Consider the following 21,106-nt stretch of genomic DNA (forward strand, 5'->3'; position numbering starts at 1 on the left):
TCAAAAAAGTTACCCAAGTCACTTTAAGGGGGGTCTATTAAAGACAATAAGTAAAGTGTCACAAAACTAATAGAGAAGTTAAGCTTTAAAAAATTACTCATGATGCCATTTTTTTATTCCTCCTATGTTCCCTTATTGTTGGCTGTCATGACAAAGCTTTATGAACATTCCTCTGTATATGGATAGCTATAGAAGCCAAAAAACAAACCTTAAGTGTGACTGGATCTCCACCTCCCTGCGCAGTTGATGCTCCACATTAGCTTTTTCCAGCTGTGATTTAAAGAGAACCTTTAAAGCCAAGATAAATTTACTCTGCTTCTCCCGGGCCAGGTAAACATTGCCAAACTTTCCTTTTCCTAGAGGACGACCAATCTCAAAGTCCTCCAGACACCACTGCTTTCTGCAAAAACAAGCAAGTTAAAAGAATACAATCATGTGATTTACCAATAAAATAAAAGCCAAAGGTTTGCTATATTACAGAGATGGCTGCTGAACATGAACAAGCAATGGCAAAAAAGCAGTACAAGGCACAGCAAGCCAATAGTTGCTAGAGATCAGTTGCAATGGGCTCACAGAAGTAATGGACACTAGTCCTTTGCCCTTGTCTTAAGCACACCTTCCACAGTACAAGTGCTAATAATTATTAATTTTAAAGCATTAAAAAAACTCACTTTTTACTGTCTTCCTTGGTTGTAGTAGTGGCTGTAGAGGACACTGGTTGGCTTGGTTGGGCAACAACTTTATCTGCAGGGGGTGCAGCTGAAAAAGAAGTGGGTATGAGCAACTATGCATAGGAAGACACCAACTATGACTTTCCAGATGCTTTAGACACTTACCTGTAGAACTATTGGATAAAGCTGGGTCTTTGTTTTCGTTAGCTGGCTGTGAGCGGGATGGTGGTGGAACTTGTGGTACAGTCTTAGGCTGAGCTTGATTGGCTGCTGTAGGATTAACTTGTTTCTGATTGGTTACAGCAGGTTTCTGAGAAAGTACTCTCTGAGGAACATTGGATGAACAAGGTACTCGCTTGGCAGCTAGGGCTGTAGTGGATGGCTTCACCTGGGCATTCTGCCTCTGCTGCTGATTTTGCATCACGGGGATCCGTTTGGGGCCATCAGCCATGGTAGGTAAACTCTAAAGGGACAATACTGCTATCAACAGACCTGTAAATAGTTCCTATGGTAGCCAATATGACTATGTGGTATTTATATTTATAAGAATGTCTGCTACAGTTAAAAACAAAACAAATTTTTAGTAGTAACACCTTTTTTAAAAAGGGTGCAGCACCGGCCCCTTTATTCTCTATTGTCTAGTCGATGAAGAATGATTAGAGCCTCCCGGGATACCTACGTCGCACATCACAGCAGGCTCTTAGCTGCTCCTTCTGCACATGCCTGAGAATTTCAGGCATGCACAGAAAATGCTTTCATCGATAGGGAAAAAAATTGCATGCATGCGCAGTGAGATCGGCATGTTTTTTCCCCAAATCCAAGTCACCCGATCTTGCACCTGTGCAGTGCATAAGGTGACTAGGAGAAACAGGGAAATTAGAGAAGATGGCGGCAGGTAGCATTCCCGTTGGGCCGCTGAAAGGCAGATACTGGGGCAACGCAGGACTCAATGGAAGAAACCTCCTGCCAGGTAGACTGGTCTGCGGAATTGAAGGCAAGTGATTTTTTTGGGTTTTTAGTTAGTTTTGGGTTTACTTCCTTTTTAAGTACATAGGAAAGTTTTATTTTAGCATAGTACAGAAAGGGGTAGGTCTTAGGTGGTACTGCTCCATTACAGCATGTCATAGTCAAAGGTCTGGCACATCTGACCAGCCCAGCAAACAATGACTTAAAAATAAAAAAAGTATAGTAGCCAGATTTTACCTTCACATTGGTAGCAGACACCACAGGTTGATTCTTCTTAGCTGTATAGGGTTCCATATTTCTATATTAAAAAAAAACATGTACTGTTATGACACCAAGGAGAGAAACACAAGTATATGGACAGAGGAAGTCAACAGTGTTATCATTAGCAACTGATCCTGTCCCCACATATTAGCCATTCAGTGGACATTACAAGCTTTATTCTGCAACATGAGGTTCTTAATAAGGCTCACATTTTAGAATACTGAGCTATGTTGTAAGGTGCCACTGCTGACCGCAATATAAATCCCAACAGCCTGGATATAAATCTGATGTCATGGTATCAGTAGATGCAGTCACACCTGAAACAATGATACAGATAAAGAGATCATGTGATTCAGGAAGTATTTGAACAGCAGTGGTCAAAGTAAAGGTTTATGTTGTCATGGTCAGGGAGGCTTTATGACTCAGGCTGGAAACCATTGTCTCATTTGCCGTGCAGAGTTGTTACCCAAAGCAAACATTTTTTTGTGCCATCATGTGTGGAATATACACCAAGAGTAAGCATTTAAATAACAAAAAATAAACCCCAAAGGTTCATTTATTGGCCCAGAAAAAGAATTCTGACTTATGTGCCTGCATGCTTGTTCAAGAAAGTAATACTGCCAGGTAATTTCAGCAAGAGGGCAGAAAAGGTATCTTGTATTAATCTCCGGGTAGCCAAACTACAAGGTTAAGGCACACAGTACAAAAGAACTTTAGCCCCCATAGTAGCCAGCCCAGTATTCAATTCCATCACAGCATAACATGACCACACAACCACCAGGTCATGCCATTCCCATTGAGTAAATCACAAAAAGCCATTGTACATAATTAACTAAAGAAATGCACACACACTTTTAGTTGGGTGCACCGCTCTGCACTTGGCAGTAATAACCCATCTGTTTTAGGTGCCAATTCAGATGCCACCACCTGCCTCATAAGCCAGCTCACTTTGAAAAAACAAAATGACAGGTGAAAGAACACAGCATTCCTGTCAAAGCAAAGACTGCAGGTGATGGACTCTAACCCCTTCCACTATTGTTCTCCAAGATTTCCATGTTAGAACACCTCATTTATGGAATTCATATGTTCACTGATAACTGCTAGCTCCTGGGCCCAACCCATGCAGGGGTCCCTATTGCCCTTCAAACAGCACTTTCCAACCAGCGCTCATGCGGAGGTTGCTGTGGGTTCTTTGAAGCGTACGTAAGCTCAGAAATTTCACTTTACATAAAAGGGTAGACAAACCTTTTATGTAGAGTAAAAATTCTGTGTTTTTTTAATGCAACACTATTTAAAAGGGTGCAGCACTGCCCGCTAATTCTCAGTCACCTAGGCGATAGAAAATAAATGGGAGTGCAAAGCCTACTGGGAGTCTATGTCAAAACAAATCGAGAGGCTCTTGGGCACTCCTACAGTGCATGCACAGGCATCTCAGGCATGTGCAGAAGGTGCCTTTTCATGGAGAAAATTTTGCCAATCTCACACATGCAGTGAGATTGCCAAATTTATTCCCTAACCTACACCACTAAATCTCAAACCTGGTTTGGGTGACTAGGAAAAAACAGAAAAGAGACAAAGATGGCGGCACCCCATACCCACCTGGACCCATCAACTGCACTGCAGGATTGAAGGTAAGTGGATTTCTCCAAGCAATTTGCACCTCTTGTTAGTTATACCCCAATTATATTTTTGGTCATCTGTGAGGGTGACATTCTTCCCAATGGCTAGCAATGTAAGAGGAAGCTCTCCCACTGACCACCAACCTGTGAATATAGCAATCATAGAAGGGGTTCCCTGAAAGGTATTTCCAGGACTTCCCCCATGTTAATTACCACTGCTCTAGATTATCCCAATGACCTCTAAACCTGGCTGCATATTTCCAAAACTGTACCCCATTTAGTCACATGACCTAGTTATTACACAGCACTGTACAAAGTCCATAGTCAAGTAAATGCAGTCCTTAAAAGGAGCTGACAATCTAATGTAACTACCATAGTCATGTTATTAGTCTAAGGACAATTTTAGGGGGAGCCAATGAACCCAATTACATGCTTTTGGAATGTGGGAGGAAACCAACACAGGGAGAACCTGCAAACTCCATGCAGATAGTGTCCTGGCCAAGATCCAAACCCAGGAACCCACACTGCAAATGCCAGAGTGCTAACCACTGTGTTGCCCTAGTTGAAATATATTCCCTATAATTAGAGACCCCAAACTCCATGGCTACCTATAGCACCTATCTCCCCAGCACTGTGTGCTCATTACAATAGGGGGAACTGGGCTCACCAACCAAACCTCTGGAGCTCCATGGCCAACCATAGCACATAATTCACCCCTATGTACACAGGCCTAAAAGGAACCTATTCAGTGATGACCAGGGGGTTTCATGCCCCCTGCCCCTGTGTATTGCCCCCTATGTATACAGGCCTAGGGCGGTTGCAGGTGCTGATGCCCCATGGGGTACAAGGACCCCTCACTATGTGTACTGCCCCCTATACATACAGGCCTAGTGGGGTTCTACAAGGCGATGCCCCAGGGGGTATCAGACGCCCTGCCCCTGTGTACTGCCCCCCTATACATACAGGCCTAGTAGGGTTCTATACGGTGATGCCCCGGGGGTATCAGGCCCCTCCCAGCGCACACACACAGAACGGACACTTACACCACAGAAATAGTCCAAGCTTTAGGCCTAAGCACGGCAGCTATGGCAACCAGCTACAGAATAATACTAATGAGCTCAGTCCGCCAGAAACCCGTCCACACGTCTCTCACAGACCGCCCGACTCCTATGGCGATTCAAACCGCCCGCTTATATAGAGCTTTAAACCAGCTGGCTTTCTGATTCGCTAGGACGAGCGAGTTTCTCGATTTCTATTGGACTAAAGAAAGCAAAACCGTTGAGGATTCGCCCACTGCGTTTTACGTCATGACGTCCGACGAAGGGGCGGAGAGAACGCGGAGGGGCGGAGTGGGCGCATGCTCAGTTTGCATAAGTGACAATGCGACGCTTTTAATACATTTTTCGTCGCGTTCTGGTGACGTCAGAATCGTTCCTTCTCATTTGAAGTCGCCATAAGCAACTGTACAGCAAAGCTCTTAGGAAAACGAGCCGGTGAGATTCTCTATTAGTGTGCTGGTGGTGTGTTTGTATTCAGCGGTTGCCTTATGTTAAAAGAGATTCGTATTTGTTATGTAAGGAAAGCGTGGTATCAGGACCTTATAATAATAATAATAATAGGATTTCAGGACAATAATGGAGATAATAAAAAGAGCATTTTAACTTACACAGCTGTATATGACTTCTTCTTTTTACAAGGTGACAACCCTGTTACATTTCCTGGCAGAACAGAAAGCGTTGTCATAGGAAGTTAGCTATTAGAACTTCCTCTGCAGGTGCAGTGATCAGCCAATAAGAAAGGCTAATACTAAAAGGTTCCATTTCTGTTGGTTGAGGACTGTAGGGCTGTAGCCATATCATTAATGGCTGCAATAGAGTGGGCGATACGCCTGAGGGGGACATAGACAGCAATAAATATTTCACTCCGACTTAAACATTTTTGCATTATGTCAAAAAAGGTTTTCACGATCCTTTCCAACCACCATACACTGCACGATGCATGAACAAGTGCTGTATATATACTATGGAGAGAGGAGGGGGGGGGAGAACAACGGAGCAGCACCCCGCTGTGCTCTCTCCCCTTCACTTGCATTATGATTGTCCATCGCCTGTGGAGCGTTGTACACTTGCAAGATTCCTATACAATGTCAGCCTTGAACGATTATTGGACGAGAACAATTGCAATATCTCTTATCAGAAAGAATCTGAAGTGTCAGACGTCCACCGTCATTCATGGATCCATGAACTAAATGACTGCAATGCAAGTGAAGGAGAGAGCACACAGCGGGGTGCCGCTCCCTCGTTCTACATTCTCCATAGATTTCGCACCGTATGTACAGCACTCGTTCATTCATCTTTCAGTCATTTATCATTAGAAAGGATCGTAAAAGATCCTTTCCAATGACAAAAGTCTTACATGTGTACCCAGCCTTGGTTTTTAAAGTGGTACTAAACTGAAAACAAAAAAATGACCCCTTTAATCCTGCAGATAATGCTGGTCCTTCTCGCAGTCTCTGGAATTCTTCTTTGTCCCAATACTTAGAATGCGCAGGGCGCCGCCATCATAAGTCTTCTTTTCTGTCTTTTTCCTCTGTCTTCTAGGCATGTCACTCGATCTCACACGGTGTGAAATCAGGTGATGTAGCCGCTGTGAAGGGGGGAAAAAAGAGAGCCAATCTTGCTGCGCTTGCCTGAAATTGCCACCTCTTTTCCCTTAATAGAAAAAAATGCCCCTTCTGCTTACGTCCGCATTTAGGGCATGCGCAGAAAGAGCACCCAAAGTTTCCCAGGGGGGATTTATATAGCGCCAACATATTACGCAGCGCTGTACATTAAATAGGGGTTACAAATGACAGACAAATGCAGACAGCAACACAGGAAGAGGAGAGAAAGAGCTCACAATCTAGGAGGTGGGGGAAGTATCACACAATAGGAGGGGGATATAGAATGGTGGGTGAGTAGTGAGGGTTTAGGAGACAGAAGAAGACGGGTAAGTGAGGGTGAAGTGTTGGGTTTCAAAGGCTGTTTTAAATGAGCAGAAAGTAGGAGCGAGCCGAATAGGATGAGGAAGATCATTCCAGAGAGTTGGGCAGCTCTAGAAACGTCTCAGAGCTGCATGTGTGACGCGGTTATGATTGAGGAAGTCATTAGTAGGTCATTGGAGGAGAGAAGAGAGATATTTTCCTGAACAGCTCTAAAAGATATAAGCACACTATGCCTCTAGTTTCATGTACAACCCCAGATATTTCATTGTAAAAATAGTAGTGACATTATCCCAATCCTGCATGTAACCTGTGCAGAGCTGTTGTTCTCCCTATTAAAAAGTAAAAATTATAAAAAAAATGACTAGGATATTCTTGGTGGGATGATCACCATTTGGCCTCACTGCATAGCTTTTATTAACTCAGTACTTTTTAGTCTTTTTAGTACTTTAAGAATAAATGTAACATCCCATCCTATATTTAGTTGTCTTCAGATAAAGCATTTTTGAATCCTGTACTAGCTTTGTTCCGGTTAGCCGGGGGCTTACCACTCTTGAGAGACAATCTTGCTCAAACTGATTATTTCCTCGTAAGATCTCCATAATATATTCATGTCTGTTGCATCCCCTCACAGCTCCGCTCCCCACTTGGCATTTAGCTGGGCCCTGGAGCTTAATCGTGCCCTATCAAGAGATGATTGGTTAAACATTTGTCAAAATGTATCTAAAGCTACGTACATATGTTCAATTTTTCTTGCCCGATAATTGGCCCAGGGCAGATATCGGGCGAGAATCTGGCGTGTGTACAGCCCCCAACGTTCATCGTTCTTGGATCCGTCCTGGAGGATCCACGGACGATGAACGACGAGCGATCCTAATACAAGGGAAGGGGGAGAGCGCGCAGCAGGGTGCCTCTCTATCGTTCTCCTCCTCCCCTCTCCATGGAGCAGAACGGTGCTGTATGTACAGCACTCGTTCATGCATTGTGCGGTTCTCATCGTTGGAAAGGATCGTGAAAGATCTTTCCATCTACAAGAATTGCACGTGTGTATGCGGCTTAAAAGTTCCTCCAAGGTATGAACCTGGAAGCTAATTTCAAACACTTATTATTATGGTTCCTAGCTGGCATTTTAAAAGTGCTTTTTTTTACCATTCAGATTGTTTCACAGTTTGCACAGAGAGGCATAGGTGCATCTGTCCTTTTGCTCTGGATTTTTGTGTGCAAAGAATACAATATTATTGGTGGTATATTTGGGTTCCACCCCTCTAATGGATCCCTGCTTTCTTTTCCTGGTAACCATTTCCATTTTGTTAACCCATATTTTTACTGTGGAAAGAAATTCTATTGCTAATGCACGGAGAACCAATGTTCCGTCAGTCTTTGATGTTTTACAATGAGTTTCTCAGACCATGTTTTTGGAAAAATAAACAGTAATTCAGGAAGACAAACTGAAAAAATTAACAAAATTCGTAATGTGCTATGTCTCCATAGATTTCCCCTTTATTGTCCTGTGTAAAAAGGCCTCCCTTTTGTTCCCTCCATACTATTTGTATCATTTTCTCTCTCTCCTGTTCACCTACACTTTCTCCTTCACTGTGCACTTTTTGTTATGAAGTCTGCTGCTCCTTGTACATTGGAGACAGTCTGTGGATCTCTCTGCTAATCAAAATGTCTTTATATTATGGTTTTCCTACAAGTGCTCAACCCAGAAATTTTTTTAAGCCGGGTGGGAAGAAATTTTAGGTGGGTGGCAGCCCCTGTATTGTGAACAAACTCTTTGGTAACCACCCAAAAACAGCCGGGTGGGTGCTGAAAAGTGCCGGGTGGTGCACCCAGCTAAAAGTGCCTGGGGAGAACCCTGCCTACTATCATTATACGGTATATTGTGCAAGCATATTATTTCTTGTTTGTACTTTTTTTTATTTTTACGTGGCTCATTCAGGAGCTTAGAGGCACGTGTGGAAGGAGGATGGAGGAAGCAGCTTCTTACCTCTTCTCTTTTGTCCCCCACTCTTAATACCACATCCCAAAATACTTATAGACAAATTGAAAAAGAACAAGGACATTACACGAGGCATTGATTGTGTTAAGTCAACATAGTAACAATAATAAGATATATTTACATTGGTAATTAAAGAAACACAGTACACATCTACTGTGTACAAAAACTGCTTCATCAGGAGAAAAGGGTGAAAGACGTATCGTCATCAGTGTTCTCCCCAGCCCCTTTTAGCTGGGTGCACCATCCGGCACTTTTCGGTGACCAACCAGCTGTTTTTGGGTGGCTACTGAAGAGTTGAGTCATAATACAGGGGCTGCCACCCACCTACAATTTCTTCCACCCAGCTTGAAAAAATGTCTGTCTTAATCACTGATCATTCTAATAAACAATCATCAAATAAATCATATAGTGATAGTTAACATCCAGACAAATAATTTAAACTTTTGTATATAACAACAATATTCATTTATTCTATACACTTACAGCTAATAATGGTAGCAGATAATTGTTAAGTTTGCAATTATTGGTAGAGGTGTACTGTGTTTGTGCATTTTGTTATCATGCAGCATGGAAATACTGTCATGCAACAAAAGTGTTTTTATATACCAATGTAAATAAATCTTACGTCTGTAGCTATGTTGACTTTACACAATCAATGCTTTAAAAGTATCTGGCCTTTTTCAATTTGGAAATAGAACACGATATATATTAACTTTGTTTCTTTATTTATTTATTTTATTTTTTTCTGAAGATTGCAGACCCTGTCCCGCCACGATGTATAGATACAAGATCACACTTAAAGATCGTCTCCAGCTATACAAGCTAATCATCAGCCAGCTTCTCTACGATGGACACATTAACATTGCCAATGGGCTGATTAATGAGATCAAACTGAACTCTGTGTGTGCCCCTTCTGAGCAGCTCCTCCACCTCATCAAAGTTGGTGAGTAAAGAAAGGTCTCCAGTGCAGTATTCACCAATCTACCCCTTTTAAATAGACAATAACTAACTTTGTTTGTCACGTCACGTTAAGGTATGGAAAATGATGACAGCGCTGTGCAGTATGCCATTGGCCGCTCTGATACAGTGGCCCCAGGAACCGGTATTGACCTGGAGTTTGATGCAGATGTACAGACTATGTCACCGGAGGCTTCAGAATATGAGACATGCTATGTTACCTCACATAAGGGTCCCTGCCGAGTGGCCACATACAGCCGAGATGGGCAACTAATTGCAACTGGCTCTGCTGATGCGTCAATTAAGATCCTGGACACGGAGAGGATGTTGGCCAAGAGTGCAATGCCTATAGAGGTAACTTCTTTCAACCTCTAGAGGTCCAAAGATTCACAGTTGCTGCCGATTGGGAGCTAAACAACTTTTCTTATTCTGCCTTTTTCATAGGTGATGATGAATGAAACCGCCCAACAGAACATGGAGAACCATCCTGTCATCAGGACTTTGTATGATCACGTGGATGAGGTCACATGTTTGGCATTTCACCCAAATGAGCAGATCCTGGCTTCAGGATCCAAAGACTTCACACTGAAACTGTTTGATTACTCCAAACCGTCCGCCAAAAGAGCCTTCAAGTACATACAGGTCAGTGACCGCTTGGTCTATATAGAAGTATATAACTAGGTCTGTATTAAAAGAGGTATGGTGGTGTGACAAGAGCAGACACCAGATCTACATTTATAACACTTGGTTACCCTCCAGAGCTTGCAAAACTTTACTGCATATCCATACCCCAACTTAAAATAAAGTAAAAGCACATTTGTAATGTACTTTTGAGATTAATGTGAATCTTAGGGACAAAATCTAAAATTAATACATGGGGTTAAATAGAACTAAATACAAAGCACCCTAGTTGTTGCAGTTTTTGTGATTTAGGCCAAAAGCACATACCCAGTCTTGTATGCAGAATGAATTGGTGTAAAAGACCATCAGGGGTACCATCTAGGCATGAGCAGAGAAAAGGCCAGCACAAACTACTGCTGACAAGGTGCTGGACTTGTATTCTGCACAGGAGTTCCCAAAATGCACTGGAATTTACAATTATTTCAGCTTTTAGACCCTTAGGTCTAACAAAAGCAGATTCACATCAAAGTACTTCTCTAATTGACACTCCCTTTATAATTTTTCTAGGAAGCAGAGATGCTAAGATCGATTTCCTTCCACCCGTCAGGAGACTTTATCATTGTCGGCACACAACACCCAACTCTACGCCTTTATGATGTCAACACCTTCCAATGCTTTGTCTCTTGCAACCCTCAAGACCAGCACACAGACGCTATTTGCTCAGTCAACTACAATCCCACAGCCAACACCTACGTCACTTGCAGCAAGGATGGCAGCATCAAGCTGTGGGATGGTGTGTCCAATCGCTGCGTCAACACGTGGGATAAGGCCCATGATGGGGCCGAGGTGTGTTCTGCCATCTTTTCCAAAAATTCTAAATACATCCTGTCAAGTGGGAAGGACTCTGTGGCCAAGCTTTGGGAGATCTCCACAGGGAGGATGTTGGTGAAGTACACAGGTAAGTTATTCTTACCATCTTGTGATTGACTATTAGTTACAAGGTGTCTCCAGGCAAATCTTAAAGCTGACATGCTAAATCACAAGCTGGTATACATCTTTGAGAGAAAAGAAGCCAAAAAGTAGTGAGGGGGTGCACAAATGGGCCAAATTGGGTAGAAGCTATTTAAAGGACATTTGGCTGTTGTCAACAATATGCCTGGCTACCTAATTGGTCAATAGGAAGATACACTGCAATTGCTTAACAATATGAGGATGTAGGAAACTCTACATGATGATGTTGCACAGGATTAAGGCATTCAGGTATTGGGGTGCTGGAATTTGCTTTTACAGGTATGCATGATTGCCTTGGGTATTTTAGGAACATTCAGAAAGGAAAGGTTTAATTTCAAATTTTGGAAGAATAATGATAGATTTCCACTAGTATAAACAGCAATAATATTCTAAGGGTTAAGGCTAACTTTTTTTTTTTTTTTTTTTTTTTTTTTTTTTGTTTCCTTTGTTAAACTCTATTGGATCATCAATTTTTTTTCTGTGCTGAGTTGAGAATAATCTTAACCTTCTGTCCAAGAGATTCAACAGGAAGCAAGGACTAATTACTTTCCAATGTTTGCCTTTTCTAATCATTTGTTATTAAAATGCCAGTTTCTGTCACTTCCTGTTTAGTATGGATGATCACTAGCCTATACAACTGGGAAGAAAAGGCCGGAGTTCAGCTCTTAAATTTGGGGAGTGGACATAATAAACAAATCAGGATGACACCTAAATAAACAAATAGAAAAAGTATCTATAGACTGAACACTTGTATTTATACAGATTGTATTATGGGAAATTAACCTAGAATCACAGCATGGCTAGTTCATTGTTCCAGGAGTCACCATAATGTGCAGTGTCTGAATCCTCATGAACATTACAAGCTCACTTACATTAAGTGTTGAGGTGGAGTTGGGGAGATTGGATCAGAATTCCACAGTCTGTCCTAGCAGCCTATTGGCTTGGTAAATATAAATGCTCAGTGTTAGCCCCATCATATTCTGTTAGCTTGTAGTTCTGTATACGCTAATTTCTATCCAAAGCTCACTTCTGTACCTGTGTTGCTGAGGTCTCCTGTGACCAGCAGGGGGAAACCCAGAGTAAAGGTTTAGCAGTAGCAGCCAACCCGTGTGTTTTGTGTTTATTGGCTGCTTTTCCATTTTAGGATTTGGAAGTCTTGGTATTTTATTTATATATATATATATATATATATATATATATATATATATATATATATATATATATATATATATATATATATATATATATATATATATACACTTCCAAATCCTAAAATTATATAATTTCAGTAAGTCTAGTTAAAAAGTTTTGACAATGTTGCAGCTTGAAGGAGTAACACAATGTGCATACCATTGTCATGAAGACACACTTGGAACCCATTCACAGCAGAATGCAGTGTGCTGAAGTGCATAGAGTTGCATGTGTTGAAACACAATGGCTTAGGAAACCCATTTAAAAAGGATGAACCTCCAAACGCCTCAATATACAAAAAAAAAATGTTTTGTGTATTCTGCTTTTATTTAAAATAGCGCATTACTAAGCTTGTTGTGAATAAGCCACAGGACAGATTTGAGGCCAGTGTGTAATTTGGATTCTGACAATAAAATGATGAGAGGTCATTAAAAAAAGGAGAGAAGGTACATGTTATGAAAGGTACGGGGCTTTATAGGAATGGTCCTCTCCAGGGAGCAGGTAAATCTACTTTGGTTGGCTTAATACATATGCAAGGGTATATATCAGGGCGGATATGCGTTTTGGTAAATATAACATCAGACCTTTAAGATTAAGAGATATCATGAGCTCTGTCATAACTGTAACTGTTCCCTAGATATAAATCTGATGTGTTGGTGTCAGTAGGTGCAGTCACAAACCTGGAACAATCATATAGATTTCACAATCACTGAACACCTGAGCTGTATACTTATACTGGGTCAGGGATTCAGAAGGCATAAAATGCAGGGGAGAGGAACACTAAACAGGGAGGCTGGATAATCTCCAACTAGCACAGACATGGCAGTTTATATAATATTTCAGTGATAACGCCACTTGAAGTAAATGCTTTAATTAGGTTCCCATTTTGAATATAAATATATTATTTTCTTATATGGTAAAAGCACAAGGCAGTATGCAGATGCCTCTGTTTGGTATCTGCACAAACATAACGAGCTTAAAGTACGATTTACTATAGAATGTGTCCTTCTATGTAAGTATGCTCACCCTATCCATGTTCCTGAACCAGTCCCCAGCTGTAGGAGTAATTTATGTGTGTGTATTGATGATTGGGGAGACATTGTCACTTCACATGCTCCGTACTTCCAAGTATAAAGAAGGACTAATCCTTCCTTTCATGTGAAAGTGCTACAACTTGGTGACTGGCTCATTGCTTTTACATGGGGATAGGAAGAAAGTCCTAACCTTTATCTTTGAGCCTATGTGAGACATTATTTCTTTTGTCTCCTGAGGCTGAGGTTTAGGGGAGCAGCTGAAACAGCAGTAAAAAGGGAACGACAAACAACTGATTAATTCACTTTGCTCATCTTTTTTGGGGGGTTTCGTTATTTTGAACTCTTGATATTCTCACCATGCAGGTGCTGGGCTGAGCGGGCGCCAGGTTCACCGAACTCAAGCTGTTTTCAACCACACCGAAGACTACGTTCTCCTTCCAGATGAACGGACAATCAGCCTGTGCTGCTGGGATTCTAGAACAGCCGAACGTCGTAACCTCCTCTCACTGGGTCACAACAACATTGTGCGCTGTATTGTTCACTCTCCCACCAACCCAGGATTTATGACTTGCAGTGATGACTTCCGAGCCCGCTTCTGGTATCGCCGATCTACTACAGACTGAGTGCTGCTGTCCTCCTAAACAAATCTCTTACATATACTGTACAATGTGAATAGGAAATGCTGGATGCTGCTTAAAGAACCTGGACAACATGGAGGCCAGAGAAGATGAAATATTTTCTACAAGTGGATATAGTCTTTAAATTCCAGCACTGCTTCCAGGGCATCCCGACATCATAGTCCTGTATCTTAATCTTTGGAATTTCATCTGAATGCCTCTGCCTTAAACCACCATGATCCTGCATTCCATTCATAGAAAACTCCTTATCTGTAGGTTCCTTGTAAACAAAGTATTTTCCAGAGTGTAGGTCAGCGTGTGGGCTGCTCTCTTTCTCCTGTATTTCCCAGGATGTTACTTATCCCTGCACACAATGTAGTCCCTATCCCCTCACTGCCCACACACTGCCTCCAGCCTACCTAGACTTTATACAGAACACCATGTACAATTCTAAAGGCCAATTTATTTGTAACTATACATTTTTTTCCCAAACAAAACATTTCATTTGTTTCCTTTTTCTTTTTTATCTTGTGAGAACCTGTATTTGTACTCTTGTGGGGCAAAATAAACTACTCACTAAACACAAGCTTTTTGACAATTTTTCCCCTTTGTTAATGTTCTTTTTAGTCTTAGGAGCCTTTTCATGTTTTTAATACCCCTTAATGTATATAGTTTTTTGGCAACTGGATGTGCTGTGTAAAAGCAAAAATAACCCTCAATAACTAGCTACTTATTTTTTTTGTGTTTTCTCTTTAATACCCAGGGACATATTCAAGTAAGCCTTCATTTAGTTCTGCTCTTTAGGAATATTTTTTTTTTCTTTAATGTAGAATGGGAAGAATTACCGCAGTAAACGTTAATGGTAATGCTATGCAGCAGCTTGCTAAAGGGAGCGTGGGATTTTTTAGATGTCAAAAAATGTTATATTCTGATGCCAAATGTGTGTTGTGTATCAATTGTAACCAATGAAAGCAGTGTTGCTTGACCTTTTTAACATGGGGGAACCCTGACTTTACAATATCCACAACTTAAAGTACATTAGTGTGGTGGATAGAATGCCTCTTACATTGCTGGCCAGTAAGAGGAATATCACCCTTACAAATAACCATTTGTGCAAGTTAATCTGACCCAAGAAGCACAAAATTGCTCATTACTTAAGACTCCCCTAGCAACCACTGGAGGAAACCTGGTGGGGAAACGCTGAAAACACTGTTATTTACATGTCCAGTCTTTACCTAAAATGCCATTAATTTTTTGATCATACAGTGCCTGCAGCAGTGGCTTTATTTGAAGAGCCAGCGTTCAGGAAATTGCACACATCCTGTCGAATTCGAATGAACATTTGTATTCCTCTTTTTCTGTCATCTTTTCACTTTATTTTTAGAGAACCACAAGCGTGGCTGTCATTTCATCTCCTATCAACAAACAGGGAAGTTGCTGCTTTTGTGCTCAACTTCAAATGTATTGACTTGAGTAATTTCTGGTTGTAAGCAAAATGACTCAATGCAGCACCGCTCTGTTAGACTGTAAATTGGAGACTATTAGCTGTTAACTGACTATAAAGCAACACTTGGAGAGACCTGAAAGTACTTTGCAGAGCAGAGGTAAAGCAGACTTTAGGTCTGTTACTCATCTATCAGACAAGCCAGCACCAGCAATCCAGAGTGTGCAAAGAAAATCCATGCTGTATATTAAAACTGTATTTTGAGAATTTCTAATGCAATGTGTTTTTTAACATTTGCTCATCCACCAACATCTGTGGTAAACATTTGCAAAGGTAGCAAGTAACTATAGATGTGTTAAAGTAGAATAAAATGTATACCTAATCCTTATTTGTGTGTGTGTGTGTGTGTGTGTGTGTGTATATATATATATATATATATATATATATATAATCTATCTATCTATCACCATACCAAAACATAAAGCTGCCTACCTAAAAGTGGGTAAGTTGGGTCCCCTTGTGCAGCAAAAAAATCCAGACTGTGACAAGACCATGTTCATGTGCCCATTGTAGGTGCTTTTGCCGATTATTCAGGAGTGAGCATGATCACGCTGTTTGGTTTTGACCTTTGTGGTTTCATATGCTGCAATGCAGTGCATTTGCTCATTTATCCTGCTTCTTATACATTGCCTTCTAGAACTGACTATTCACTTGGATTTTTTTTTTTTGTGTTTTTGTTTTTTTATATAGAAGCAGAATATAAAATCAATTGGTTGAATAAAGAACCAGATTTCCCCCAGCAATTTCAGTGAACATAGAACACTTTGGTCACTTTGGAAGGATCAGCATTGTAGATCCAATCCCAGGAAACCAACAAATGATCATACCTGTTGTTTCAAGAGAATTTCATAGAATACAGTATTCTTTTTACAGTGGCTCTGTAAGAAGTACAGCTGCCAGTGTTCTTCGCAGACCCTCTAGCCAATCAAAACACCTCACATAAAACAAAATGTATACATAATACACTAAACATGTACAAAAAAATGGTCTGTTCTATTTTAATGTGGTGAAATCTAAAATGTGAATGAATTAGTCCACCCAAAAGTAATATCTTGTTATAATTTAGGGTGACTTTATTCTTTGTGCAATGCAGGCGAATTAAGGGCTGTTGTGAGGGCCCAGCATGATGACGTACATATCTTCCTAAAAACATCACCTGGCTTCTGTACTTCTTTCAAGAGCCCTCAGTCATGATACAAGCAGTAGGCTGGCTCTTGAGACGGGTTAACAAATATCAAAATGCCTTGATGAGTGGATGTCAGTATGAAGAAGTAAGCATTCCTATTGCATTTGCATGCAGACTGCCTTTGGTAATACCTGCATATTGGACTGATCATCCATAATCTAAAAGCCCCCGTTCACCTATGAAATTAAGTGCATCTATCTGACTTGCTGCAGCTTCTAATGTTTGCATCCAAAGCATGTAGTGAAATCAGAATATGCAATTTCAGCCACATTGTTCTTGGTTGTTTGTGGGCAGATACTGCTTTGGGGTTTTGCTGGTGACAGCTACACTTTTTCACCCTAAAACCTCTTCTATGTTCTTGTATTTATTCATTTGAGGCAGATCTGAAAGAGGAAGTACTTGGTCTACAAAAAGTTGGCTTTAAGTCAAACCATATTGCTAAAAATGTGGGGTTTCATGTGTGGACATTTTTGGTTACTCACACCAGTAAACACATAAGAAAACAAAAAGCCTGCAACATTGGGAAATAAATAGCGGTGTCCTTTTAGCGAAAACTTTGATTTATTGTCAAGTTTATAGTAGTGTCAGTCTTCCAGTATTTCTAAACATAACCCCCTTCTTTTTGTGGTCCAGTGACCACTGCGCACAGCACTCTCGGTCCTGGGGTCAATCTTGGCCACATCAACATCCATGACCTGATCTTTTACACCACAAATGTATCCTGTCTGTGCAGGACCCTGCTTCATTCAGAGAAATTTGTCTCCCTGCATGACATCTCTGCACCAATCAGATTGTAAAGGTGGGTATTTTGCAGTTTTTTTGGCTGCCATTCATAATGGTGCCATGTACCTTGGTACCAGTACTGGACACTGTACTAGTTTTACCCTCACTGCACATCTGATTTCACCTTTCAGCTTCTGCATGGCAATTACTATCAAGATACGTTTCCGGTAAGTGTACTAGCACAAAATAAAAAGGAAAATTACTGGTTTGAATGACCAAAAACTTCAGTGTTCTATTGGTAAGGTGTATTAAGCTCTACTGTACATTGGGCTGTGTATATAGTGCTAACCTATACAGGAGTGGTGTGCAGAATTTCAGGTGTCTCATTTTTGGTTTATATAAGGTTTGAATGTGATGTGAAGAGAAGACAATTCGTATGCTCCTCTTATCAGAGTTTGGACAGACTCGTGCGAACTTCCTGTGTCTGACAGATGTGATGCAGCTGAGCTCGCACTGACTGAGCAGAGCGTTCGGGAGCAGCCAGCTGTGTGTGGAGGGAGTACAAGGGATCAGAGATAGCGGTCCAGAGATGGAGCAATCCGTCCGCAACCTCACCAGCAAGGTGGGTCCATGTGCATAGACTGCTGACATGATACAGGAGAAGGTTAGAGACTGCAGACATACTACAGGAGGAGGTTAGAGACTGCTAACATACTACAGGATAAAGTTATAGACTGCACACATACTACAGGAGATGGTTAGAGACTGCGAACATACTACAGGAGAAGGTTAGAGACTGCTAATGTACTACAGGATAAGGTTAGAGACTGCACACATACTACAGGAGATGGTTAGAGACTGCAGACATAATACAGGATAAGGTTAGAGACTGCACACATACTATAAGGTTAGAGACTGCACACATACTACAGGAGATGGTTAGAGACTGCAGACATAATACAGGATAAGGTTAGAGACTGCACACATACTACAGGAGAAGGTTAGACACTGCACACATACTACAGGAGGAGGTTAGAGACTGCACACATAATACAGGAGATGGTTAGAGACTGCACACATACTACAGGAGATAGTTAGAGACTACTGACATACTACAGGAGAAGGTTAGAGACTGCAGACATACTACAGGAGATGGTAAGGGACTGCAGACATAGTACAGGGGATGGTTACAAATGGTTGGTTGGTGGGTTCAGTGTGGAGGTGTCCCTGATTAAAAGGGATGATGCTATTCTGGTGCATGATCAAATTGATAGATTGCTTGTTTCAGTAAAATGTGTATGATAGTTCTAAGGTTGAGTGGTGAAAATGAATGTGACAACCTGACAGATCCTGACTGAAGATGATAACAGCAGCTCAGTGAAGCACAACAGGGAGTGATGAAGCCTGGTGGGTTGTGTGATATTTGGCACCCCAGTATCTCTATACCAGTTGCAGTGCTGCTGGGAACTGATGGAACCTGAGAGGTCCGATTCGTAGAATAAAGTTAGGCTGAATTTACATGGCTATTTCCACCTACCTCACCCTCTTGATTCTCCCTTCTCTCAGCACTCCCATTCATTTAGGGGGTAAGTGCTTGTTGGGTACTTTAAGGTTTGATAGGTGCTTGGCACAGACAAGGAATAGTAAAATATCATTATCAACTTTGCATTTCTGACTATTGGTGACCCCATAAAATCCAGAGAGGGTTACAGTTTTTGTAAAATGATTATGTTGTAAAACCTTCGATCAATAATTGTTATTAGAAACAATCGTTGGTGATGGTTTTGGGTGACAGATTTAGTAAAGATCGATGTACAGACACCTTGCAGGACTACTGCAATTACTGCATGGAGGGACGGTGCAAGAGGCGCCCCACTGCAGGGACTACAATAATCCCCTTTAGTGGGCATTCGTTTATTATCTTGTAAATCTGTGTCATCTGCAGAGTCTGAGCAGGTTTATTGAATCTCTCTTAGAGGACTTGGAGGGAACTCAAATATACAGAGGATGATTCAGCTTGGTTTGCGTAACACAAATACTTCCCTCAATAAAAAGCTTTTATAAAATTAGATCTCAGCTTTGATATTTTGAGGGTGAATGTTTGCCAAAAAAGAACAAATTGCTATAAATATTGTTGTGTTGCATTGTATGTGAATACTGTGGATGCTAATTACATAACGTGGCTTTAAATTCACAGCACTTCCAGTCCTTATTGCTGACCACTGGTCCGTTGACACTTTCAGGGATTTATTACCCCCTGAGGGATCATAGTCCTCCCCCTGATAAAGCACCATTTTTATTTAGAATCACCATCTACTTCCTAAAGTGATATACAGATTCAGAAATGACACAATTATGTAAGTCCAGGTACCTGTGCGGTACAAGGACATGTTTACAAATATTTGACTTTATTAAGTCAAAGTGATATTAGGTGCAGCCTCTTGGTTTGTGTGCAAACCTATATTGACCAACCTGAGTAAACCTTCAAATTTAGCAAGTATGGTAAAATAGGCTGGAATGCATTCTGGGATTGTGAGCTGGTGGAAGGCACATCAAACTCAGCAAAGGTGTTTGAATCACAAGAATGGCCGAATAAAATGACCAATTCTGTATATTCTGCTTTGCATTTGTTGAGTGTCTGGAGTTTTGCTTTAACTGTTTTACACTAAAGGCCAAAGTCTAATTTTATTTTCTTTCTTCCTTTTACTCTGACCTGTCACTTTCATCTCCCCGTCTGTGTTTTATTATTATGTTCAGATCTGATATTGCAAAACACCATGTGGACAAGATACAAAAAAAGCATTCGTTCCTGGCAGCATTTCCCAGTCCCTGGAAACTATTTCCATATCGCCCAAGAAAAGTCATCCCTGTCTCTACGATAAAGGCTTTGATGTGCTGCTGCAAATCAAAGCGTGGCTCCAATCTGCAAAGGATTATGGGGGGAAATGGGGGGACTGGCTGGTTCAGCTGACAAGCTAATGGCAAAACCAGTCACACAAAGTTATGCAGAAACTTGGTATGTGAATTCAGATGTTTGCCTGGAGTTCAGCTTTAAACTACAATCATTTAGTATGGGATATCCAAATCTGCAATTTGATTGGTGCAGTCTTTTTAAGCTCTTTCAGGCCATTCCTTCGTAATCCAGTACCGTGTTTTGTTTGGGAATGGCAAATTCCCTGTACAGCTAAAGGCGGGATATGTCAGACAACACAAGGATCTGGTGACATCTCTGTGGCTGACCTGCAGTGTGCAGAGGTGAGAGACAGCACCAGTGTAATCTGCAGAGGTGACATAATTCACATGTTAACAGCACAGCTTAATAACCTCAATACAGCCTTAAGTTGCGTACACACTTGCAATAATTATTGCTGGAAAGGAATGACTAGCGACCAATCGCCCGATAATCGTTAACAAAAAAATTATTGCAAGTGTGCATCTAGCTTTACTGCAACATTAGGACCGGCTGTTCTATAAAGCAACCACATAAAGTCCCACACTGTCTGAAGAATAAATCCTGATCTCTAATGCCCAACCTGTAACCTCTGGTACTCACCATGTAGTCACCCGCCCTCAACAGTCTGCAGTGCAAGTGGATTGCATTCATTGCATTAATTTAAGAGGCTGTTATGGTAGTTATCCCTGAATTGTCTGCAGTCTCTGACCATCTCCTGTAGTATGTCTGCAGTCTCTGACCGCCTTCTGTACCATGTCTGCAATCTCTGACCCTCTCCTGTACTATGTCTGCAGTCTCTGACCATCTCCT

At 41.2% G+C, this 21,106-nt stretch overlaps 3 protein-coding genes across 5 annotated transcripts in view; 2 read left to right on the top strand and 1 right to left on the bottom strand.

Moving 5' to 3' along the window:
- Positions 1 to 21,106, bottom strand: part of AURKA (aurora kinase A) — a 28,660-nt gene that overhangs the window by 2,833 nt on the left and 4,721 nt on the right. Inside the window, exons 1-5 of one of the 2 annotated variants that reach the window (XM_072414212.1) lie at positions 4,561 to 4,716; positions 1,875 to 1,935; positions 837 to 1,134; positions 672 to 759; positions 209 to 400 (exon numbers count right to left, since the gene is read on the bottom strand). In XM_072414212.1, the coding sequence (XP_072270313.1) occupies positions 209 to 400; positions 672 to 759; positions 837 to 1,134; positions 1,875 to 1,931 (635 nt within the window). In that variant the 5' untranslated portion in view covers positions 1,932 to 1,935; positions 4,561 to 4,716. Of the gene's footprint in view, positions 1 to 208; positions 401 to 671; positions 760 to 836; positions 1,135 to 1,874; positions 1,936 to 4,560; positions 4,717 to 21,106 lie in introns of those variants that run through there. The other variant, XM_072414214.1, reaches the window with a different exon arrangement.
- CSTF1 (cleavage stimulation factor subunit 1) lies at positions 4,886 to 15,762 on the top strand. Its single transcript, XM_072414211.1, has 6 exons — positions 4,886 to 5,010; positions 9,251 to 9,442; positions 9,533 to 9,810; positions 9,901 to 10,098; positions 10,645 to 11,035; positions 13,677 to 15,762. The coding sequence occupies exons 2-6, from the start codon at positions 9,274 to 9,276 to the stop codon at positions 13,934 to 13,936; spliced, it is 1,296 nt and encodes a 431-aa protein (XP_072270312.1). The 5' UTR covers positions 4,886 to 5,010; positions 9,251 to 9,273; the 3' UTR covers positions 13,937 to 15,762.
- The window catches only part of CASS4 (Cas scaffold protein family member 4), a 41,393-nt gene continuing 38,106 nt past the window's right edge, over positions 17,820 to 21,106 (top strand). For both annotated transcript variants that reach the window (XM_072414208.1, XM_072414210.1), the window contains exon 1: positions 17,820 to 17,965. In XM_072414208.1, the coding sequence (XP_072270309.1) occupies positions 17,933 to 17,965 (33 nt within the window). In that variant the 5' untranslated portion in view covers positions 17,820 to 17,932. The remainder of the gene's footprint in view (positions 17,966 to 21,106) is intronic.

The sequence above is a fragment of the Pyxicephalus adspersus genome, chromosome 6 (genome assembly GCF_032062135.1).
Source record: "Pyxicephalus adspersus chromosome 6, UCB_Pads_2.0, whole genome shotgun sequence".
Classification (NCBI taxonomy): Eukaryota; Metazoa; Chordata; class Amphibia; order Anura; family Pyxicephalidae; genus Pyxicephalus; species Pyxicephalus adspersus.

Bases quoted from the DNA above. Each gene is read 5' to 3' on its own strand.
- CSTF1 (XM_072414211.1), top strand. From the start codon at position 9,274: ATGTATAGATACAAGATCACACTTAAAGATCGTCTCCAGCTATACAAG. The intron at 9,443-9,532 runs GTGAGTAAAGAA...CGTCACGTTAAG, and splicing joins CCTCCACCTCATCAAAGTTG to GTATGGAAAATGATGACAGC. The intron at 9,811-9,900 runs GTAACTTCTTTC...CCTTTTTCATAG, and splicing joins AGAGTGCAATGCCTATAGAG to GTGATGATGAATGAAACCGC.